The following is a 25,872-nucleotide window of genomic DNA, read 5'->3' as shown; positions in this document are numbered from 1 at the left end:
CAACACACACTATCGTCACAACGCTTTACGGTATTTTCACAGCACTGTCGCAACATTACCGTAAAGCGTGAACACCGTTGTGATCATACACAACACTACAGTTAGCTCTCAGAATAGCCAGTTAGCCCGCAGCACCAGCAACGGTAAGCGTGTCTCATTTAATTTCACTCACTGAAGCGGGGTTCCCCTCCTCCTCCTCCTCCTCCTCCTCCTCCTCCTCCTGTGTGTAGAGACAACCAGCTCTGCATGGCTCGCCCCACTAGTGAGGACTAGTCTCGCCCTCTGCTGGCGCGTGTGTGCACTACAACAAAACTCCGTTTAGACTGTATTGATTTTCAATACCGTCGGTATTTCGAAATACCCCGGTATACCGTAATACCGTCATACCGCCCAGGCCTACTGGTTACCTAGCTCCACTTCAACCAGCGTCTGGAGCATTTAGCCTGCTGGCTACCTAGCTCCACTTCAACCAGCGTCGGGAGCATTTAGCCTGCTGGCTACCTAGCTCCACTTCAACCAGCGTCGGGAGCATTTAGCCTGCTGGCTACCTAGCTCCACTTCAACCAGCGTCTGGAGCATTCAGCCTGCTGGCTACCTAGCTCCAGTTACTGACAAAGCCATACTTGGTAATTTACTGTACAACTGGGTTAGGACATTTGTAGGGGCCAGTTTCGAATTGCAGTCTCCCGTAGGTGTTCTTTGAGTGTTTTTGAAAGTGGGTAGTGATTCACATTCCTTTACAGCTTTGGGTAGGGCGTTCCACATTGATGTGGCATAATTGCGAAACGTGTTTAGTCCCTTGTTTGAGCCGAATCTCGGTTTAACATGATTTGTGGAGCTCCCTCTGGTGTTGTGATCATGGTATTCACTGACCTTTGGGAAGTATTTTGACATGTACATGGGTACCTTGGTCGTGTAGTGTATATTGTAGACCAGGCCCATTGCAAGTTGCTGTACTCTGTCGTCTACTCTAAGCTATCCTAGGTTGTCAAAGTTGGCAGGGGTGAGGTGGGTTCTAGGAGTCAGGTCAAGCAGTAGTCTGAACAGTTAGTTTTGAGATGTTTGTAATTTTGTTTTTAGTGCCTTTGAGGTGCTTTGGTACCATGAGGTGCAAGCATAGTCGTAGTACCCTTGAATGAGTGCTCCTGCCAGAGTCTTCAGGGTATTCTTGTTCACCAGAGAGGAGATCCGGTACAGGAATCGAGTTCGTTGGTTGCCTTTTTTTATTACATTGGATGCCATTTTGTCACCGGAAAGATTAGCCTCTAGGATGGAACCCAGGTATGTAATTTCATCTTTCCTTGTGACAATATTGTCACCCACTGTAACTGAGAAGCCGTCGGTCTTGCTGAGTTTGTTATTTGAACCAAAGAGAATGGACTCTGTTTTGCCCATGTGTAATGATAGTTTGTTATCGGCGAGCCATATGCAGATTTTGCCTAGTTCCGAGCTGAGGGCCTAGTGCATACTAAGGGCTAAACATCTGTGCAAAGTGTCGGGGGCTTTTCTTGCCCCCCTTAATTGATTTTCGAGGGCATTTGGTCAATTTTCTAGGGCATTTTGCCCCAAGCCCCCCTTAATCTCGAACCCTGGTCTGTACACATCTAAAATGTCCGTGCCAGTATATTGGCCTGTGCATAGAGTCTGCAGCACTGGCGCTGCACATCAACACCATCACACAAGTCATCAGTGATATTGTGACCCAGATATCGCACACTCACTGTGATTGAGTCAACACCAGTGTGGTGTATAATAACTATATTGAGTGAACACCAGGTGTATAATAACTGTATTGAGTCAACACCAGTGTGGTGTATAATAACTGTATTGAGTCAACACCAGTGTGATGTATAATAACTGTATTGAGTCAACACCAGTGTGGTGTATAATAACTGTATTGAGTGACCACCAGTGTGGTGTATAATAACTATTGAGTCAACACCAGTGTGGTGTATAATAACTGAATGTTCATTGATCTGTGGGGCTGAATTTCCCTCGGGATCAATAAAGTACAATAAAGTACTTCTATTCTATATGTTATACGAATATGTGTATAATATATCATTGAGCTCTGTTATGTAGTAAGAATTAGGGATGGGTACCTTTCACATTTGAACCGGTACCTGTGAATCGATACCGGTACCCAACGGTACCTTTTTTCGGTACTTTAGTCTCAAGAAATTTAATTTGCCTAACTCAGTCGTGAAGAAATAATAATCCAAACTTCAAATAACTACAATTTCAACCGTTTTCGGCTTGTCATTGCTCCGACTGCTTTGTTGTTGAATCAAGTCAAGTCCTAGTGTTGTGAAGGGCCAGATTAAACCGAATATATATATTTATTTATATATATATATTTAATTGTATTTGTATATTCTCTAATATTCCCTGATATCCCTTGTATATTCCTTGTACAATATGCATTGAATATCCATTCTAGCCTACTGAACATCCCATAATAGTCTCCATTCTACTATTGGTCGAGACCTTGGTGCCAGGCTGCCATACCCCCTCAGACCCAGTTCAAACGTACCGCTCGACATGTACGAACAAGTCCTAGTTCCGCGTAGGAATTTGGCTACCGCACCACTAATGGGACTATTTGTTCATAGTGCGTATATATACTGCGCTACTAAAGTAGGACTTTCTTTTCAGTCCAGTTTCTTACCCTCCAATAGAGTCACAGACGTAAAGCCTCCCCGCGACGCCACGTGTGGGAGTAAGGCCAAGTTCGCCTACCATCGGTATTGAGACATCGTGTATATTAATATTTGAATAGTCATATTTGGCACTATATCGTCGAGTTGGACGTAGTCTATTAAGCTAATAATAGTCTGTTAATATATAGTGCTTCGTGCGGTGAGAATACTACCGTAGTCAGTACCCCATCGTTTCGGGCAGAGAACTGGCTGCTTACCCAGGGTAGTTGACCCTATGTGAAGCTGCACCCGAGGAGCCCCAGAGCCGACGAGCGAGTGGACCTGTATACCGGATTATTCTACCGACGACAGCCCGCCTTCCCAGGCACGGATTATGCTTTGGATACTTTGATTATTCCATGGATAAAGACCCCCGACACTGCCGTGTGTTGGAACCCCCCCCCCTGGAGAGGACGCAAGGTGAGGAGACGCTCTGCAAGACGAGGTCGCTTCACGTCTCTCCCCCGTGGACCGGAGAGAGCCGGCCCACAAAGAGTCCACCTGCTTTCATCTGTGGTCCAAGGATCGCCGGCGCATTGAACGGCACTACAGTGGGTTCACCTGGGATACCCTTGGCCGGATGAGGCAGCCGGATTCTACCCCCCCCCCCCCCTCCTACTCCTGTCGGCTTACAAGCGACCGGATTACCCCCCCCCTAGTGTATCCAGTATATAATCATTAAAGTATCATTGCTGTTATTCCTTAACTATTCCAGGTCGTATATTTACCACCTGCGCCTTCAGAGATTGGACATTCTCTATTGATATACCGACGAATACTCCTTGCCATAAAAGTGCATACTATTTCAATTCATAAATGTAATTAAGTGATTAAGTGCTTATTCTACACACCATCGCTGTGTAGGAATAAAGACCTGTTTCTAATTCGTACATTTGTGTTGGATCCGTTTCATCTACGTGAGAGTGTTCATGATAATATATTTATGCCGTGTACTGGGTGGCCGAATATTAAGTACAAAGGTAGTGGTAGTAAGTATCATATCTAGTAATACAGTCAGGGAATTGTACCCCTCAGTTACACCTAGGTAAGCATATATTGTGCGTGTGAACGTTGACATGAAAAGAAAAAAAGTAAGAAAAAAAAATTTAAATAAAATAAAATCTCGGTATCTCACTTGAATCGATACTCGGGAGTACCGAGCATTTAGCATCTAAAATATAACTCTCTCTCTCCAGGACCATCCACAAGTTGACTCTGTATGGAGACGCCTGTATTAATAATATAACCCTCTCTCTCTCTGTCTCTTTCTCTCCCTCTCCCTCTCCCTATCTCTCTCTCTCTCTCTGTCTCTTTCTCTTTCTCTTTCTCTCTCTTTCTCTCTCTCCCCCCCCCCCCCCCTCCAGGAACATCCAGAAGTTGACGCTGTACGGAGACACCTGTATTCTCCAGGAGGAGGGGCTGCTGGACCGCACCCCCCACGGAGCCAAGCAGATTAAAGAGTGAGCGACCGACCGTTTACTAACTAATACAAACATACTGCAGATTAAAGAGTGAGCGACCGACCGTTTACTAACTAATACAAACATACTGCAGATTAAAGAGTGAGCGACCGACCGTTTACTAACTAATACAAACATACTGCAGATTAAAGAGTGAGCGACCGACCGTTTACTAACTAATACAAACACACTGCAGATTAAAGAGTGAGCGACCGACCGTTTACTAACTAATACAAACATACTGCAGATTAAAGAGTGAGCGACCGACCGTTTACTAACTAATACAAACATACTGCAGATTAAAGAGTGAGCGACCGACCGTTTACTAACTAATACAAACATACTGCAGATTAAAGAGTGAGCGACCGACCGTTTACTAACTAATACAAACATACTGCAGATTAAAGAGTGAGCGACCAACCGTTTACTAACTAATACAAACATACTGCAGATTAAAGAGTGAGCGACCGACCGTTTACTAACTAATACAAACATACTGCAGATTAAAGAGTGAGCGACCGACCGTTTACTAACTAATACAAACATACTGCAGATTAAAGAGTGAGCGACCGACCGTTTACTAACTAATACAAACACACTGCAGATTAAAGAGTGAGCGACCACCGTTTACTAACTAATACAAACATACTGCAGATTAAAGAGTGAGCGACCGACCGTTTACTAACTAATACAAACATACTGCAGATTAAAGAGTGAACGACCGACCGTTTACTAACTAATACAAACACACTGCAGATTAAAGAGTGAGTTAAAATAAAATGTTCCATCCATTCATTCCCGTGTTATACCGTGGTGAATATAAGTATAGTTTTAGAGTGGTCTGGGGTAATTCCCGAAAAGGCTGAGTTATAGCCTCATACGTGAATCCTACTATAAGCGTTGCTGTTTCTTGCCTGTACACGCTACTATTCCCAAATCAAATCTATATAATAGGTATTATGTTTCATCATGAATGCATGAAAGGGGGGGGGGGGGTCGTTTCTGATTATTTGATTGTCGGTAACGGCATTCGTATTGAACACTAAAAACATTGATCAGCTCGATCGGTATAATAACATTGGGCCTCATTCAACAATACTCTCTTATTATTTTTCTTATATTCTTGCTTACCTGTCTGTTAACACTTTGGCGACCACAGTCTTGCGCAGATTTATAGGCCAGAGGACAGAGGTTTGCTTACAAACCGATGTACTTTCTAAGAGCTATATATATAATTTATAGTATTGCTATCTGTCCATTCTCATTGTCACTTGAGTGCATAAACCGAGCCTTCATAATGGCTTAAAGAAAATAAAAATCCATCGGTTGGTTGTCATTTTATAGCGTCGTGAATATAAGGTTTATCGCACTTTTCGTCTCGTCTTTTTTCCCGGGAGCTAGATAATAGGCTAAACGTTGGCGCCGTTATATCAAACGCCATTTCTGCTGTATATATACGAATGAAATAAAACAAACTGTGTAGCATCCGGACTATTACAGAGCATCTATGGTTGAAATGGGGGCGGCGGGGAACGCCGATTAGTATTATTGATTAGCAATACAGTGTGCGTTCAGGTAGCCAATGTCAGTGATCGATCACGTTAGGTTTTAAAACAATGTCCAATCCAGCTGTAATTTGGGGGAATAGTATCCTACAGTCAGGCCATGTGATCGCCGGCAGAATTTCGTCATTAGTCATCGGAATCTGGTAGATCGATATGTTCATTGGCTAATCATAAATCCCATTATTCCAGGCTGAAATATGCGTTCGGTAACGGGATCAAAGATGGAGGGTCTTCGTTTGGAACCAAGGCTCATATGAAACGCCCACAGACGGTGAAAAGATATTTTTTTTCAATCGCCCTCAATGATACTGCAGTGGAGCGATGGCGCCCCTAAGCGGATCTGGCCGGTATTGCATGTTTCGAAAATCAAATATGTGGGTAGGTCCTGCAAGTCGATCGCGGACGTTAATGGCGTTATAAATATGTGTTTCGGTACCACAGTTGTGCTCACGTTTGCAACCGTTCCGCGCTGACTCGCTCCCCGGACCACCTTTTCAAGTGGTCCGGTTCTCCGCTCCCCGGGGACGGAACACAGCGTTCTCTTTACACTACTGTTGGGGCCCCGGACGCCTAGTGAGAAAGCATCCTCCTAACTCTCTCTCTCTGTCTCTCTCTCTCTCTCTGTGTCTCTCTCCCCCCTCTCTCTCCCCCCTCTCTCCCCCCCCCTCTCTCTCCCCCCCCCCCCCCAGGATACAGGGCTTGTTCCTGGAGCTGCTCTCTAACAGCAGACAGTTCCGCTGGTTGTCCTGCAGCTTCATGCTGGCCGTGGTGACTCCTTGTTCTCTGGCCTGTCTGTCCAACGCCTCAGCTGCTGCCCTGCAGCACCTCAGTCTGCTGGACAACCAGCTGGGTGGGTCCCTGTCTGTCTGTCTGTCTGTCTGTCTGCCTGCCTGTCTGTCTGTCTGTCTGTCTGTCTGTCTGTCTGTCTGTCTGTCTGTGTGCCTGCCTGCCTGTCTGTCTGTCTGTCTGTCTGTCTGTCTGTCTGTCTGTCTGTCTGTCTGCCTGCCTGTCTGTCTGTCTGTCTGTCTGTCTGTCTGTCTGTCTGTTCAGCCCCTCTGATGTCCCAGCTGTGAATAGTGCATCATGTAGTTAGTGTTCTGTTCAGCAGCATCATGACTTCATCAACTTGTTACGTTGGTTGTATGATGTGATGCTCATAGTCTCTCTCTCTCTCTGTATGATGCTCATAGTCTCTCTCTCTCTCTCTGTATGATGCTCATAGTCTCTCTCTCTCTCTCTGTATGATGCTCATAGTCTCTCTCTCTCTGTATGATGCTCATAGTCTCTCTCTCTCTCTGTATGATGCTCATAGTCTCTCTCTCTCTGTATGATGCTCATAGTCTCTCTCTCTCTCTGTATGATGCTCATAGTCTCTCTCTCTCTCTCTCTGTATGATGCTCATAGTCTCTCTCTCTCTGTATGATGCTCATAGTCTCTCTCTCTCTCTGTATGATGCTCATAGTCTCTCTCTCTCTCTCTGTATGATGCTCATAGTCTCTCTCTCTGTATGATGCTCATAGTCTCTCTCTCTCTCTGTATGATGCTCATAGTCTCTCTCTCTCTCTGTATGATGCTCATAGTCTCTCTCTCTCTCTCTGTATGATGCTCATAGTCTCTCTCTCTCTCTGTATGATGCTCATAGTCTCTCTCTCTCTGTATGATGCTCATAGTCTCTCTCTCTCTCTGTATGATGCTCATAGTCTCTCTCTCTCTGTATGATGCTCATAGTCTCTCTCTCTCTCTGTATGATGCTCATAGTCTCTCTCTCTCTCTGTATGATGCTCATAGTCTCTCTCTCTCTCTGTATGATGCTCATAGTCTCTCTCTCTCTCTCTGTATGATGCTCATAGTCTCTCTCTCTCTCTGTATGATGCTCATAGTCTCTCTCTCTCTCTGTATGATGCTCATAGTCTCTCTCTCTCTCTGTATGATGCTCATAGTCTCTCTCTCTCTGTATGATGCTCATAGTCTCTCTCTCTCTCTGTATGATGCTCATAGTCTCTCTCTCTCTCTGTATGATGCTCATAGTCCCTCTCTCTCTCTCTCTCTCTGTATGATGCTCATAGTCTCTCTCTCTCTGTGTATGATGCTCATAGTCTCTCTCTCTCTGTATGATGCTCATAGTCTCTCTCTCTCTCTGTATGATGCTCATAGTCTCTCTCTCTCTCTGTATGATGCTCATAGTCTCTCTCTCTCTCTGTATGATGCTCATAGTCTCTCTCTCTCTCTCTGTATGATGCTCATAGTCTCTCTCTCTCTCTGTATGATGCTCATAGTCTCTCTCTCTCTCTGTATGATGCTCATAGTCTCTCTCTCTCTCTGTATGATGCTCATAGTCTCTCTCTCTCTCTGTATGATGCTCATAGTCTCTCTCTCTCTGTATGATGCTCATAGTCTCTCTCTCTCTGTATGATGCTCATAGTCTCTCTCTCTCTCTGTATGATGCTCATAGTCTCTCTCTCTCTCTGTATGATGCTCATAGTCTCTCTCTCTCTCTGTATGATGCTCATAGTCTCTCTCTCTCTGTATGATGCTCATAGTCTCTCTCTCTCTGTATGATGCTCATAGTCTCTCTCTCTCTGTATGATGCTCATAGTCTCTCTCTCTCTGTATGATGCTCATAGTCTCTCTCTCTGTATGATGCTCATAGTCTCTCTCTCTCTCTCTCTGTATGATGCTCATAGTCTCTCTTTCTCTCTGTATGATGCTCATAGTCTCTCTCTCTCTCTGTATGATGCTCATAGTCTCTCTCTCTCTGTATGATGCTCATAGTCTCTCTCTCTCTCTCTGTATGATGCTCATAGTCTCTCTCTCTCTCTGTATGATGCTCATAGTCTCTCTCTCTCTGTATGATGCTCATAGTCTCTCTCTCTCTGTATGATGCTCATAGTCTCTCTCTCTCTGTATGATGCTCATAGTCTCTCTCTCTCTCTCTGTATGATGCTCATAGTCTCTCTCTCTCTCTGTATGATGCTCATAGTCTCTCTCTCTCTCTGTATGATGCTCATAGTCTCTCTCTCTCTCTGTATGATGCTCATAGTCTCTCTCTCTCTCTCTGTATGATGCTCATAGTCTCTCTCTCTCTCTGTATGATGCTCAGTCTCTCTCTCTCTCTCTGTATGATGCTCATAGTCTCTCTCTCTCTCTGTATGATGCTCATAGTCTCTCTCTCTCTCTGTATGATGCTCATAGTCTCTCTCTCTCTCTGTATGATGCTCATAGTCTCTCTCTCTCTGTATGATGCTCATAGTCTCTCTCTCTCTGTATGATGCTCATAGTCTCTCTCTCTCTGTATGATGCTCATAGTCTCTCTCTCTCTCTGTATGATGCTCATAGTCTCTCTCTCTCTCTGTATGATGCTCATAGTCTCTCTCTCTCTCTGTATGATGCTCATAGTCTCTCTCTCTCTCTCTGTATGATGCTCATAGTCTCTCTCCTCTCTCTGTATGATGCTCATAGTCTCTCTCTCTCTCTGTATGATGCTCATAGTCTCTCTCTCTCTCTGTATGATGCTCATAGTCTCTCTCTCTCTCTGTATGATGCTCATAGTCTCTCTCTCTCTGTATGATGCTCATAGTCTCTCTCTCTCTGTATGATGCTCATAGTCTCTCTCTCTCTCTGTATGATGCTCATAGTCTCTCTCTCTCTCTCTGTATGATGCTCATAGTCTCTCTCTCTCTCTGTATGATGCTCATAGTCTCTCTCTCTCTCTGTATGATGCTCATAGTCTCTCTCTCTCTGTATGATGCTCATAGTCTCTCTCTCTGTATGATGCTCATAGTCTCTCTCTCTCTGTATGATGCTCATAGTCTCTCTCTCTCTGTATGATGCTCATAGTCTCTCTCTCTCTCTCTGTATGATGCTCATAGTCTCTCTTCTCTCTCTGTATGATGCTCATAGTCTCTCTCTCTCTCTGTATGATGCTCATAGTCTCTCTCTCTCTCTCTGTATGATGCTCATAGTCTCTCTCTCTCTGTATGATGCTCATAGTCTCTCTCTCTCTGTATGATGCTCATAGTCTCTCTCTCTCTGTATGATGCTCATAGTCTCTCTCTCTCTCTCTGTATGATGCTCATAGTCTCTCTCTCTCTCTCTGTATGATGCTCATAGTCTCTCTCTCTCTCTGTATGATGCTCATAGTCTCTCTCTCTCTCTGTATGATGCTCATAGTCTCTCTCTCTGTATGATGCTCATAGTCTCTCTCTCTCTCTCTGTATGATGCTCATAGTCTCTCTTTCTCTCTGTATGATGCTCATAGTCTCTCTCTCTCTCTGTATGATGCTCATAGTCTCTCTCTCTCTCTGTATGATGCTCATAGTCTCTCTCTCTCTGTATGATGCTCATAGTCTCTCTCTCTCTGTATGATGCTCATAGTCTCTCTCTCTCTGTATGATGCTCATAGTCTCTCTCTCTCTCTCTGTATGATGCTCATAGTCTCTCTCTCTCTCTCTGTATGATGCTCATAGTCTCTCTCTCTCTCTGTATGATGCTCATAGTCTCTCTCTCTCTCTGTATGATGCTCATAGTCTCTCTCTCTCTCTGTATGATGCTCATAGTCTCTCTCTCTCTCTCTGTATGATGCTCATAGTCTCTCTCTCTCTCTCTGTATGATGCTCATAGTCTCTCTCTCTCTCTCTGTATGATGCTCATAGTCTCTCTCTCTCTCTGTATGATGCTCATAGTCTCTCTCTCTCTCTGTATGATGCTCATAGTCTCTCTCTCTCTCTGTATGATGCTCATAGTCTCTCTCTCTCTGTATGATGCTCATAGTCTCTCTCTCTCTGTATGATGCTCATAGTCTCTCTCTCTCTGTATGATGCTCATAGTCTCTCTCTCTCTCTGTATGATGCTCATAGTCTCTCTCTCTCTCTGTATGATGCTCATAGTCTCTCTCTCTCTCTGTATGATGCTCATAGTCTCTCTCTCTCTCTCTGTATGATGCTCATAGTCTCTCTCTCTCTCTCTGTATGATGCTCATAGTCTCTCTCTCTCTCTGTATGATGCTCATAGTCTCTCTCTCTCTCTGTATGATGCTCATAGTCTCTCTCTCTCTCTGTATGATGCTCATAGTCTCTCTCTCTCTGTATGATGCTCATAGTCTCTCTCTCTCTGTATGATGCTCATAGTCTCTCTCTCTCTGTATGATGCTCATAGTCTCTCTCTCTCTCTCTGTATGATGCTCATAGTCTCTCTCTCTCTCTCTGTATGATGCTCATAGTCTCTCTCTCTCTCTGTATGATGCTCATAGTCTCTCTCTCTCTGTATGATGCTCATAGTCTCTCTCTCTGTATGATGCTCATAGTCTCTCTCTCTCTGTATGATGCTCATAGTCTCTCTCTCTCTGTATGATGCTCATAGTCTCTCTCTCTCTCTCTGTATGATGCTCATAGTCTCTCTTTCTCTCTGTATGATGCTCATAGTCTCTCTCTCTCTCTGTATGATGCTCATAGTCTCTCTCTCTCTGTATGATGCTCATAGTCTCTCTCTCTCTCTGTATGATGCTCATAGTCTCTCTCTCTCTCTGTATGATGCTCATAGTCTCTCTCTCTCTGTATGATGCTCATAGTCTCTCTCTCTCTGTATGATGCTCATAGTCTCTCTCTCTCTGTATGATGCTCATTGTCTCTCTCTCTCTGTATGATGCTCATAGTCTCTCTCTCTCTCTGTATGATGCTCATAGTCTCTCTCTCTCTCTGTATGATGCTCATAGTCTCTCTCTCTCTCTGTATGATGCTCATAGTCTCTCTCTCTCTGTATGATGCTCATAGTCTCTCTCTCTCTCTCTGTATGATGCTCATAGTCTCTCTCTCTCTCTGTATGATGCTCATAGTCTCTCTCTCTCTCTCTGTATGATGCTCATAGTCTCTCTCTCTCTCTGTATGATGCTCATAGTCTCTCTCTCTCTCTGTATGATGCTCATAGTCTCTCTCTCTCTCTGTATGATGCTCATAGTCTCTCTCTCTCTCTGTATGATGCTCATAGTCTCTCTCTCTCTCTGTATGATGCTCATAGTCTCTCTCTCTCTCTGTATGATGCTCATAGTCTCTCTCTCTCTCTGTATGATGCTCATAGTCTCTCTCTCTCTCTCTCTCTGTATGATGCTCATAGTCTCTCTCTCTCTCTGTATGATGCTCATAGTCTCTCTCTCTCTCTCTGTATGATGCTCATAGTCTCTCTCTCTCTCTGTATGATGCTCATAGTCTCTCTCTCTCTCTCTGTATGATGCTCATAGTCTCTCTCTCTCTGTATGATGCTCATAGTCTCTCTCTCTCTCTCTGTATGATGCTCATAGTCTCTCTCTCTCTCTCTGTATGATGCTCATAGTCTCTCTCTCTCTCTCTCTGTATGATGCTCATAGTCTCTCTCTCTCTCTGTATTCGGTATTCACTGACATCTTCAACCTGTCCTTGGAACAGGCCGTCATCCCCACCTGTCTGAAGAAGTCCACCATCATCCCTGTACCCAAAAAATCTACGCCCGCTTGCCTCAACGACTACCGCCCTGTAGCCCTCACCTCCATAGCCATGAAGTGCTTTGAGAAGCTAGTGAAGGGCTACATCTGTTCCTCCCTCCCCATCAACCTGGACCCTCTGCAATTTGCATATCGCCCCAACAGGTCCACGGAGGACGCCATAGCCCATGTGCTGCACACAGCAGCATCACATCTGGACAAGAGGCAGGGGAACTATGTGAGAATGCTGTTCATCGACTACAGCTCAGCATTCAATACCATAGTCCCCTCCAAACTCATAGCCAAGCTCAGGGACCTGGGCTTGAACTATGACCTGTGCCAGTGGGTCCTGGACTTCCTGACGGGCAGACCCCAGGTGGTAAGAGCCGGCAACTGCACCTCCTCATCCATCACGCTCAACATAGGGGCCCCCCAGGGCTGTGTTCTGAGCCCCCTCCTCTACTCCCTGTACACACATGACTGCGTAGCACAGCGGAACAACAACACCATCATCAAATTTGCTGATGACACAGTAGTGGTGGGCCTGATCTCTGCCAACGACGAAAGGGCCTACCTGGAAGAGGTAGAGAACCTGTCACAGTGGTGTCAGGAGAACTGCCTCTCCCTGAACGTCAGCAAAACAAAAGAGATGATTGTGGACTTCAGGAGGTCGGGGGTCAAGGACTACAGCCCCCTCAGCATCGACGGGGCACCAGTTGAGAGAGTGAACAGTTTCAAGTACCTCGGAGCCCACATATCCGAGGACTTGACATGGACCACACACATTGACAGTGTTGTGAAGAAGGCACGACAACGCCTCTACTTCCTCAGGCGCCTAAGGAAGTTCCAAGTCAGTCAGAAGATCCTTAGGAACTTCTACTCATGTACAATAGAGAGCATCCTGACCGGCAACATCACCTCCTGGTTTGGGAATAGCACTGCACAAGACCGTAGCAGACTACAAAGAGTGACACGTTCAGCCGAACGCACAATTAGAGGGGGGCTTCCCACCCTCCAGAACATTTACAACAAGCGGTGCAAGGGGAAGGCTAAGAGAATTATTAAGGACTCGAGCCACCCGAACAACTGCCTCTTTGAACTGCTGCCGTCAGGCAAGCGATACCGGAGTCTTATGGCGAGCACAGAAAGACTCAGAAGGAGCTTCTATCCCCAGGCCATCAGGCTGCTAAACGAACAATAATCGCTAAACGAACAATAATCACTATGCAACAACCATCAAATGCACACAGCACACACACCCACACGCACACACTCACTCAAACAAACAACACACTGCAGCACCCACTCTCCACACTTTAGATCACACAAACACACTTACACTTTATATTTATTGATAAAGGATTTGCACTACAACTCGTACACCTACTGTGAATTGTACCTAAACTGCACCTCGTCCATTTATGCCTTGCACTATATAGTATTGTATATTAGTACACTGCACAGTATTGTATATTGTATGGTAACTACGTCTACGAACATTGTACATATGTCTAAACTGAACACTGTGACCTCTTTTTTTACTTCTAATTTTTACTATGTTTTTATTTCATACTTATCTTGTCATGCACAGTCTCTGGAGCGCAACAGTAAGAAGCATTTTGTACAAAAGTATTCTGTACTTCTGTATGACAACTATTAAAGAAACTTGAAACTTGTATGATGCTCATAGTCTCTCTCTCTCTCTGAAAGCATTCATCGGTGTTCTCTTGCTCACACACACACGCATGTCTGCACACACTACATGTGATCTGCACCAGTGATGCCACAGATTACTTGTAAAAGTAATCCGATTACTGATTACTCCTTTAAAAAGTAATCCAAGTTACTTTACTGATTACTTGATTATCAGAGTAACTTAGTTACTTTGAAAGTAACTAGGTTACGAAGTCGTCGTCGTTCCCCCAACAGTTTTTTTAAAACGCTTTATTGAAAGTGCATAAATTGTTTTTAACTTGTTTCTCTGCACATAACGTAAATTGTTAAACTAGTGCTTCAGCTTCTGTACCATCAAGTATGGTAAAGCAACAGTCTATGATGCTCACAGCATTAGAGCAGCCAGCCAGTGGTTTTACAAAACCAGTGTATCCATTCACATCTAACAAATGCAGGCTGAACTATTCAATTATATCAACTGTAACTATTAAATTGTTTTTATAAATGTCTCTATAAACATACAATCAGTCTCTCTTTAACATGTAAATTAACTGTAAATCTGGCAAATAAGAGCTTTTGCTCTGCCACCATCAAATATACATTAATCAATAGGGAAAGAAACAATCTCTCTCTTTTGCTGTTTGGCTGGCCTCCGAGTCCTCCTGTACCTAGTCGAAGCGTCGGCTAGTGTTGTGATTCCAGATGCTTTCAATGCAATTGGATGTGTTGTTTTTAGCGGTAGACAGTATTTACGTTTAGGTCGCTTTCACATATAGTTTTGGAGGACTCGGTGCGGTTCTGGGGGTGAAGTTGCAACATTGTTGCATTCTTCATTTGGTTCGCCTGCTTTCACACAGAGGCGGACCGAGACCTTCTGAACAATGTCACGCGGTCGAAAAGGGCGCTTGTCTATTGGACAGTGGAAATGTGTGTGTGGCTGCTGCGATCCCGTGTGTGTGCGCGCGCGTGTGTGTGTGTGTCTGTGTGTGTACTGCGGAGCCCTTCAGATCAGCGGAGCCGAGTTTTGACATGGCATTGATCCATTGTTCTATTGAAGCACATTACCACCATCCTCTCGCTAAACAACTTGTAGACCACGGTGTTTTTATGAGTGCCCACAAGTAGAGATGTTCCGATACCATTTTTTCCTTTCCGATCCGATTCCGATACCTAAGCTTTGGGTATCGGCCGATACCGATACTTATCCGATACCAGTGCATACATAAATTTAAAAAAAAAAAAATATTATATAAATTTTTTATAAATATATATATATATATTTTTTTTTTAACAAATACTGTTTTATATATACTGTTTTTTAGTAATAACTAGAAAGTAATGGTATTTATTCAACAACAGGTGATTGTATAGATTTGTATTAGTATCATTAATCAATGAGTATGGGGCTTCAGCACTGCAGATATACCCTACTCCAATGATCCACACGGACATTATACGTTGCTGCACTCGCTACCCACTGGCTCTGCAGATATACCCTACTCAGTCTGTCTACAAGGCTCCGTTGAAGTAGCAGAGGATCTGTTGTGATTTTTGCACAATAAATATTCAACATTCTCTTTTGAGACTCCGCCTCAGACTCTTATCATTTGGCACTAAAAGCTAAACATTGTCGCCGATATGGCTGTCCGCAACATGTCATTAATTGTGTACGCGACGTGCAATTGTGCAATGACAACGTTACCGTTAGCTAGCATGAGCTACCGGTATATGGGAAGACCATAGAAGACTGTAACGTTACTGGTGACATTGTGATTTAACGAATACTCCTTTGCCAACTTGCTGTACTTTGCTTGCAGGTCTGCAGCCATTATTGCTGGATTATATGAATAGCCCCAACTTTAGCCAAGGTAATGTTAAAGCTAGCTTTCGGTTAGCTGTTCAATGCTAATAACACCAGCCACCAAGCGAACCCATGAGCTCCCCGTCAACACCGCTCTGTCGGGACGATGACATTTAAGAAAGTATCTGCTGTTAAAATGACAAATGGCATTGACACTTTAATCGATTAAGCACACGTTTGTTTTATAATGCTTACTCAACAGACCACAGTGTTGTTGATAAATTACGTCATATGGTATCGGAGCGCAGCATTAGAGGGTACTCGCCGATACCGATACCAGCATTTTAGCCAGTATCGGCGGCTTTTCCGATACTGGTATCGGTATCGGAACAACTCTACCCACAAGTAGCTGTTTTAATAATATAATAAGCCGCGCGCCTCGGTAATAATAATAAGCCGCGTTTTTTCTTCCTGTAAGCGTTTTGGGGTGGAATTCTCAGACGAATGCAACGGAGCCCTGCTGTCACACGATTGGCGCATATGTCACATGACGTGCTGTGAAGACCCGCCCTACTCTGCCTCTGATTCGCAGACTGTGGATGGGGAATGTGATTGGGCCAAAGCAGAGTCACTCACAGACAGAGAGTCCAGTCACGCCGCGGGACTGGGACACATTCTTGTGTAACCCTTTCACTGCCACACCACGTCACTCCCAAATAAGAAAAACAGCTCAAAAATGTATTTTTGACTGTCGAAAACGAAATAAAATACTGCATTCCGCCTGCATTATGAATTTATGATGAGATAGTAACGAAATAGTAATGCACAGCCACTTGGACAAGTAACTGCAATCAGATTACTGGCGTTTAAAGATTAACGCGTTAGATTACTATTTTCGGGGAAAAGTAATCAGATTACAATAACGCGTTACTTAGTAACGCGTTACCGGCATCACTGATCTGCACACACACGCATGTCTGCACACACTACATGTGATCTGCTTCAAGAGTGAATTAAGAGCTAATTCTGTGGTATTTATGAAGTGAAATAACTCTCTTCCGTCTCCTTCCCCCTCTTTCTCTCTCTCTTCCCTCTCTCTCTCTCTCCTTCTCTCTCTCTCTTCCCATCTCTCCTTCCCACTCTCTTTCTCTCTCTCTTCCCGTCTCTCCTTCCCACTCTTTCTCCCTCTCTCTCTCCTTCCCCCTCATTCTCTCCTTCCCCCTCTCTCTCTCTCTCTCTCTCTCTTCCTGTCTCTCCTTCCCACGCTCTCTCTCTCTCTCTCTCTTCCTGTCTCTTCCTCTCTCTCTCTCTCTCTCTCTCCCCGTCTCTTCCTCTCTCCAGCTCCTCTCATCTCTCCGTCGGAGGTGGAGAGGCTCTCTAACCTGCGGTCTCTGGCCCTGGACTTCTCTGATTGGACCTCTGAGCTGTGCGTCCTGCTGGCGTCACCGGACCGCGCCCCGCTACACCGCCTCTCTCTGCTGCTCAACGGCGCCGCCCTGGAGGCCAAACCACTGGAGGGCACCGCCACCGAGGAGGACTGGAAGGCTTTGGTGAGGATTATATTTAACTAGAGACACAGAGAGCTCTTTAGTGAGGATTATATTTAACTAGAGACACAGAGAGCTCTTTAGTGAGGATTATATTTAACTAGAGACACAGAGAGCTCTTTAGTGAGGATTATATTTAACTAGAGACACAGAGAGAGCTCTTTAGTGAGGATTATATTTAACTAGAGACACAGAGAGAGCTCTTTAGTGAGGATTATATTTAACTAGAGACACACAGAGCTCTTTAGTGAGGATTATATTTAACTAGAGACACAGAGAGCTCTTTAGTGAGGATTATATTTAACTAGAGACACAGAGAGCTCTTTAGTGAGGATTATATTTAACTAGAGACACAGAGAGAGCTCTTTAGTGAGGATTATATTTAACTAGAGACACACAGAGCTCTTTAGTGAGGATTATATTTAACTAGAGACACAGAGAGCTCTTTAGTGAGGATTATATTTAACTAGAGACACAGAGAGAGCTCTTTAGTGAGGATTATATTTAACTAGAGACACAGAGAGCTCTTTAGTGAGGATTATATTTAACTAGAGACACAGAGAGCTCTTTAGTGAGGATTATATTTAACTAGACACACAGAGAGCTCTTTAGTGAGGATTATATTTAACTAGAGACACAGAGAGCTCTTTAGTGAGGATTATATTTAACTAGAGACACAGAGAGCTCTTTAGTGAGGATTATATTTAACTAGAGACACAGAGAGAGCTCTTTAGTGAGGATTATATTTAACTAGAGACACAGAGAGCTCTTTAGTGAGGATTATATTTAACTAGATACACAGAGAGCTCTTTAGTGAGGATTATATTTAACTAGAGACACACAGAGCTCTTTAGTGAGGATTATATTTAACTAGAGACACACAGAGCTCTTTAGTGAGGATTATATTTAACTAGAGACACAGAGAGCTCTTTAGTGAGGATTATATTTAACTAGAGACACAGAGAGCTCTTTAGTGAGGATTATATTTAACTAGAGACACAGAGAGCTCTTTAGTGAGGATTATATTTAACTAGAGACACAGAGAGCTCTTTAGTGAGGATTATATTTAACTAGAGACACAGAGCTCTTTAGTGAGGATTATATTTAACTAGAGACACAGAGAGCTCTTTAGTGAGGATTATATTTAACTAGAGACACAGAGAGCTCTTTAGTGAGGATTATATTTAACTAGAGACACAGAGAGCTCTTTAGTGAGGATTATATTTAACTAGAGACACAGAGAGAGCTCTTTAGTGAGGATTATATTTAACTAGAGACACAGAGAGAGCTCTTTAGTGAGGATTATATTTAACTAGAGACACACAGAGCTCTTTAGTGAGGATTATATTTAACTAGAGACACAGAGAGCTCTTTAGTGAGGATTATATTTAACTAGAGACACAGAGAGCTCTTTAGTGAGGATTATATTTAACTAGAGACACAGAGAGAGCTCTTTAGTGAGGATTATATTTAACTAGAGACACACAGAGCTCTTTAGTGAGGATTATATTTAACTAGAGACACAGAGAGCTCTTTAGTGAGGATTATATTTAACTAGAGACACAGAGAGAGCTCTTTAGTGAGGATTATATTTAACTAGAGACACAGAGAGCTCTTTAGTGAGGATTATATTTAACTAGAGACACAGAGAGCTCTTTAGTGAGGATTATATTTAACTAGACACACAGAGAGCTCTTTAGTGAGGATTATATTTAACTAGAGACACAGAGAGCTCTTTAGTGAGGATTATATTTAACTAGAGACACAGAGAGCTCTTTAGTGAGGATTATATTTAACTAGAGACACAGAGAGAGCTCTTTAGTGAGGATTATATTTAACTAGAGACACAGAGAGCTCTTTAGTGAGGATTATATTTAACTAGATACACAGAGAGCTCTTTAGTGATGATTATATTTAACTAGAGACACACAGAGCTCTTTAGTGAGGATTATATTTAACTAGAGACACACAGAGCTCTTTAGTGAGGATTATATTTAACTAGAGACACAGAGAGCTCTTTAGTGAGGATTATATTTAACTAGAGACACAGAGAGCTCTTTAGTGAGGATTATATTTAACTAGAGACACAGAGAGCTCTTTAGTGAGGATTATATTTAACTAGAGACACAGAGAGCTCTTTAGTGAGGATTATATTTAACTAGAGACACAGAGCTCTTTAGTGAGGATTATATTTAACTAGAGACACAGAGAGCTCTTTAGTGAGGATTATATTTAACTAGAGACACAGAGAGCTCTTTAGTGAGGATTATATTTAACTAGAGACACGGAGAGCTCTTTAGTGAGGATTATATTTAACTAGAGACACGGAGAGCTCTTTAGTGAGGATTATATTTAACTAGAGACACACAGAGCTCTTTAGTGAGGATTATATTTAACTAGAGACACAGAGAGAGCTCTTTAGTGAGGATTATATTTAACTAGAGACACAGAGAGCTCTTTAGTGAGGATTATATTTAACTAGAGACACAGAGAGCTCTTTAGTGAGGATTATATTTAACTAGAGACACAGAGAGAGCTCTTTAGTGAGGATTATATTTAACTAGAGACACAGAGAGCTCTTTAGTGAGGATTATATTTAACTAGAGACACACAGAGCTCTTTAGTGAGGATTATATTTAACTAGAGACACAGAGAGCTCTTTAGTGAGGATTATATTTAACTAGAGACACAGAGAGCTCTTTAGTGAGGATTATATTTAACTAGAGACACAGAGAGAGCTCTTTAGTGAGGATTATATTTAACTAGAGACACAGAGAGCTCTTTAGTGAGGATTATATTTAACTAGAGACACAGAGAGCTCTTTAGTGAGGATTATATTTAACTAGAGACACAGAGAGCTCTTTAGTGAGGATTATATTTAACTAGAGACACAGAGAGAGCTCTTTAGTGAGGATTATATTTAACTAGAGACACAGAGAGAGCTCTTTAGTGAGGATTATATTTAACTAGAGACACACAGCTCTTTAGTGAGGATTATATTTAACTAGAGACACAGAGAGCTCTTTAGTGAGGATTATATTTAACTAGAGACACACAGAGCTCTTTAGTGAGGATTATATTTAACTAGAGACACAGAGAGAGCTCTTTAGTGAGGATTATATTTAACTAGAGACACAGAGAGCTCTTTAGTGAGGATTATATTTAACTAGAGACACAGAGAGCTCTTTGGTGAGGATTATATTTAACTAGAGACACAGAGAGCTCTTTAGTGAGGATTATATTTAACTAGAGACACAGAGAGCTCTTTAGTGAGGATTATATTTAACTAGAGACACAGAGAGCTCTTTAGTGAGGATTATATTTAACTAGAGACACAGAGAGAGCTCTTTAGTGAGGATTATATTTAACTAGAGACACAGAGAGCTCTTTAGTGAGGATTATATTTAACTAGAGACACAGAGCTCTTTAGTGAGCATTATATTTAACTAGAGACACACAGAGCTCTTTAGTGAGGATTATATTTAACTAGAGACACACAGAGCTCTTTAGTGAGGATTATATTTAACTAGAGACACAGAGAGCTCTTTAGTGAGGATTATATTTAACTAGAGACACAGAGAGCTCTTTAGTGAGGATTATATTTAACTAGAGACACAGAGAGCTCTTTAGTGAGGATTATATTTAACTAGAGACACACAGAGCTCTTTAGTGAGGATTATATTTAACTAGAGACAGAGAGCTCTTTAGTGAGGATTATATTTAACTAGAGACACACAGAGCTCTTTAGTGAGGATTATATTTAACTAGAGACACAGAGAGCTCTTTAGTGAGGATTATATTTAACTAGAGACACAGAGAGAGCTCTTTAGTGAGGATTATATTTAACTAGAGACACAGAGAGAGCTCTTTAGTGAGGATTATATTTAACTAGAGACACAGAGAGCTCTTTAGTGAGGATTATATTTAACTAGAGACACAGAGAGCTCTTTAGTGAGGATTATATTTAACTAGATACACAGAGAGCTCTTTAGTGAGGATTATATTTAACTAGAGACACACAGAGCTCTTTAGTGAGGATTATATTTAACTAGAGACACACAGAGCTCTTTAGTGAGGATTATATTTAACTAGAGACACACAGAGCTCTTTAGTGAGGATTATATTTAACTAGAGACACACAGAGCTCTTTAGTGAGGATTATATTTAACTAGAGACACACAGAGATCTTTAGTGAGGATTATATTTAACTAGAGACACACAGAGCTCTTTAGTGAGGATTATATTTAACTAGAGACACAGAGAGCTCTTTAGTGAGGATTATATTTAACTAGAGACACACAGAGCTCTTTAGTGAGGATTATATTTAACTAGAGACACAGAGAGCTCTTTAGTGAGGATTATATTTAACTAGAGACACAGAGCTCTTTAGTGAGGATTATATTTAACTAGAGACACAGAGAGAGCTCTTTAGTGAGGATTATATTTAACTAGAGACACAGAGCTCTTTAGTGAGGATTATATTTAACTAGAGACACAGAGAGAGCTCTTTAGTGAGGATTATATTTAACTAGAGACACAGAGCTCTTTAGTGAGGATTATATTTAACTAGAGACACAGAGCTCTTTAGTGAGGATTATATTTAACTAGAGACACAGAGAGCTCTTTAGTGAGGATTATATTTAACTAGAGACACACAGAGCTCTTTAGTGAGGATTATATTTAACTAGAGACATAGAGAGCTCTTTAGTGAGGATTATATTTAACTAGAGACACACAGAGCTCTTTAGTGAGGATTATATTTAACTAGAGACACAGAGAGCTCTTTAGTGAGGATTATATTTAACTAGAGACACAGAGAGCTCTTTAGTGAGGATTATATTTAACTAGAGACAGAGAGAGCTCTTTAGTCAGGATTATATTTAACTAGAGACACAGAGAGCTCTTTAGTGAGGATTATATTTAACTAGAGACACAGAGCTCTTTAGTGAGGATTATATTTAACTAGAGACACAGAGAGCTCTTTAGTGAGGATTATATTTAACTAGAGACACAGAGAGCTCTTTAGTGAGGATTATATTTAACTAGAGACACAGAGAGAGCTCTTTAGTGAGGATTATATTTAACTAGAGACACAGAGCTCTTTAGTGAGGATTATATTTAACTAGAGACACACAGAGCTCTTTAGTGAGGATTATATTTAACTAGAGACACACAGAGCTCTTTAGTGAGGATTATATTTAACTAGAGACACACAGAGCTCTTTAGTGAGGATTATATTTAACTAGAGACACAGAGAGCTCTTTAGTGAGGATTATATTTAACTAGAGACACAGAGAGCTCTTTAGTGAGGATTATATTTAACTAGAGACACAGAGAGCTCTTTGGTGAGGATTATATTTAACTAGAGACACACAGAGCTCTTTAGTGAGGATTATATTTAACTAGAGACACAGAGAGAGCTCTTTAGTGAGGATTATATTTAACTAGAGACACAGAGAGAGCTCTTTAGTGAGGATTATATTTAACTAGAGACACACAGAGCTCTTTAGTGAGGATTATATTTAACTAGAGACACACAGAGCTCTTTAGTGAGGATTATATTTAACTAGAGACACAGAGAGAGCTCTTTAGTGAGGATTATATTTAACTAGAGACACACAGAGCTCTTTAGTGGGGATTATATTTAACTAGAGACACACAGAGCTCTTTAGTGAGGATTATATTTAACTAGAGACACAGAGAGCTCTTTAGTGAGGATTATATTTAACTAGAGACACAGAGAGCTCTTTAGTGAGGATTATATTTAACTAGAGACACACAGAGCTCTTTAGTGAGGATTATATTTAACTAGAGACACAGAGAGCTCTTTAGTGAGGATTATATTTAACTAGAGACACAGAGAGCTCTTTAGTGAGGATTATATTTAACTAGAGACACAGAGAGAGCTCTTTAGTGAGGATTATATTTAACTAGAGACACAGAGAGAGCTCTTTAGTGAGGATTATATTTAACTAGAGACACAGAGAGCTCTTTAGTGGGGATTATATTTAACTAGAGACACAGAGAGAGCTCTTTAGTGAGGATTATATTTAACTAGAGACACAGAGAGCTCTTTAGTGAGGATTATATTTAACTAGAGACACACAGAGCTCTTTAGTGAGGATTATATTTAACTAGAGACACACAGAGCTCTTTAGTGAGGATTATATTTAACTAGAGACACAGAGAGCTCTTTAGTGAGGATTATATTTAACTGAGACCTGGATAACCCCCAATAACTCATCAACACCTGCAGCATTATCTACAAACTATAACTTCACTCACACACCTCGACCTTCCAGACGGGGTGGAGGCACTGCCCTCATGACATCTCCTTCATGGGCTACAAACGTAACACCACTCCCAGAACTGTCACTCTCCTCTCTCGAATATCATGCAGTATCTGTCTCTAATCCTTTCAATCTCACCATTGTTACACTCTACCGCCCTCCAGGTCCGCTCGATCACTTCACAGATGAGCTGGACATGCTTCTTAGCTCCTTACCGGAAGATGGTACCCCTCTCCTTCTACTGGGCGACTTCAACCTGCCTGACTCATCTCAGTCAGTCATAGTAGTCTCCCTCCTACAATCGTTTGACCTGACTCCCACTCCCATGCCTCCCACCCACAAAGCAGGCAACTCCTTGGATCTCATATTTTCCCGTAACTCCAGCATCATTAACACCACGGTAACTCCCCTACATGTATCTGACCATTCCTTCATATCCTTCTCACTAACTCTCATGCTTAACCGAAAGGTCTTCACCCCAACTCAAACAGTCTCACTCAGACGCAACCTGCCCTCCCTATCCCCCTCCACCCTCTCCTCTGACATACTATCCGCTCTACCTTCGAGTGACACCTTCTCTGCTCTCTCCACAGAGATGGCAACCTCCACCCTCCTTTCAGCCCTTGCAACCTCCTTCGACAAGCTCTGTCCCCTCGTTGAGAAACCTGCCCGCCGTTCCCCACCCAGTCCATGGCTGACAGATCCAGTGAGAGAACAAAGACAGGTCCTGAGAGCAGCTGAAAGGAAGTATAGAAAGTCACGCCTCACTGCTGACATCGACACATATCACAACCTCTTGTTAACATTCTCCAAAACCATCACTAATGCCAAAGCTTCTTTCTTCCACCATAGGATCGAGGCCTCTGCCAAGAATCTTCGCAAACTGCATGCTACCATGTCCTCCCTCCTCACTCCCCCCCCACCCCCCCCTCCCTCATCTTTCTCTGCCGAAGACTTTGCGATCTTCTTTGAGGAAAAAGTGGAGAACATCCGCAGCTCCTTCTCCCAACCCCCACCCATTCCAAATGCTGAATCGAGAACCTCATCCTTCACTCTGTCATCTTTCTCTCCCATTACAGAAGCAGAGACCCTGACACTGGTAACGTCAAACCGTCCGACTACTTGCCAGCTGGACCAGCTACCCTCCCCACTCCTCCAGACCATAGCACCAGACATCCTCCCATTCCTAACTGCAACCATCAACTCCTCACTCAACTCGGGGGTGGTCCCCACCTCCCTAAAACAAGCCAGAGTCACGCCGCTCATAAAAAAACCAACCCTGAACCCTACTGTCATAGGCAACTACCGTCCTGTCTCTCTTCTCTCCTTCCTTTCTAAAACACTTGAACGTGCTGTATCCAACCAACTTACTACTTATCTCTTACAGAATGACCTCCTAGACCCTAATCAGTCAGGCTTCAGGACTGGTCACTCCACAGAGACAGCCCTCATTGCGGTCACAGAGGCACTTCACTTAGCAAAAGCGAAAGGCCTCTCCTCTGTCCTGATTCTCCTAGATCTATCTGCAGCCTTCGACACAGTCAACCACCAGATCCTCCTTGCGGCCCTCGCAGGAATGGGAGTGGCTGGCTCTGCGCTGACATGGCTGTCATCATACCTCAATGACCGCTCCTACCAAGTGTCATGGAGAGGGACCCTGTCGGCCACCCGCCCCCTGCGGACGGGTGTCCCCCAGGGCTCGGTTTTAGGACCCCTTCTCTTCTCCCTCTACACTAAATCACTGGGTAACATTATCACGTCTCATGGCTTCTCCTACCATTGTTATGCCGACGATACTCAACTCTTCCTCTCCTTCCCTCCCTCAGATATCCACGTCTCTGTGCGGATCTCGGCCTGTCTGTCCGACATCTCAGCCTGGATGACGTCCAACCACCTCAAACTGAACCTAAGCAAAACAGAATTGCTCCACCTGCCGGCCAAATCCTCCCCCCTAACCGACCTTTCAATCACAGTCGAGAATGCAGCTGTGACTGCGTCCCCGACCGCCAAGAACCTTGGTGTTGTCCTCGACGACCAGTTGAACTTCTCTGCTCACATCGCAGCGACGACCAGAACCTGCCGATTCCTCCTGAGCAACGTCAGAAGGATACGCCCCTTCCTGACAAAAGAAGCCACCCAACTCCTCGTCCAATCAACAGTCATCTCCCGCCTCGACTACTGCAATGCACTGCTCGCTGGCCTCCCGGCCACTGCCACTAAGCCTCTTCAACTCATTCAGAACGCAGCGGCCCGCCTGATCTCAAACCTACCGAAGTCGGCCCATGTCACCCCACTTCTTAGGGACCTGCACTGGCTCCCCATTGCTGCACGAATCCGCTTCAAGGCCCTCGACCTAGCATACCGTGCGGCAAAGGGAACCGCTCC

General features: G+C 43.2%; 1 protein-coding gene across 1 annotated transcript in view; it reads left to right on the top strand.

Moving 5' to 3' along the window:
- The window catches only part of fbxo33 (F-box protein 33), a gene marked incomplete at both ends in the record, with an annotated part of 54,041 nt that overhangs the window by 13,444 nt on the left and 14,725 nt on the right, over positions 1–25,872 (top strand). Inside the window, 3 exons of the mRNA XM_084308644.1 lie at positions 4,064–4,159; positions 6,414–6,574; positions 16,992–17,200. Coding sequence (XP_084164770.1) covers positions 4,064–4,159; positions 6,414–6,574; positions 16,992–17,200 — 466 coding nt within the window. The remainder of the gene's footprint in view (positions 1–4,063; positions 4,160–6,413; positions 6,575–16,991; positions 17,201–25,872) is intronic.

The sequence above is a fragment of the Notolepis coatsorum genome (assembly GCF_963971535.1).
Source record: "Notolepis coatsorum genome assembly, chromosome: 2".
Classification (NCBI taxonomy): Eukaryota; Metazoa; Chordata; class Actinopteri; order Aulopiformes; family Paralepididae; genus Notolepis; species Notolepis coatsorum.
This window is presented reverse-complemented; position numbering and strand designations above follow the sequence as displayed.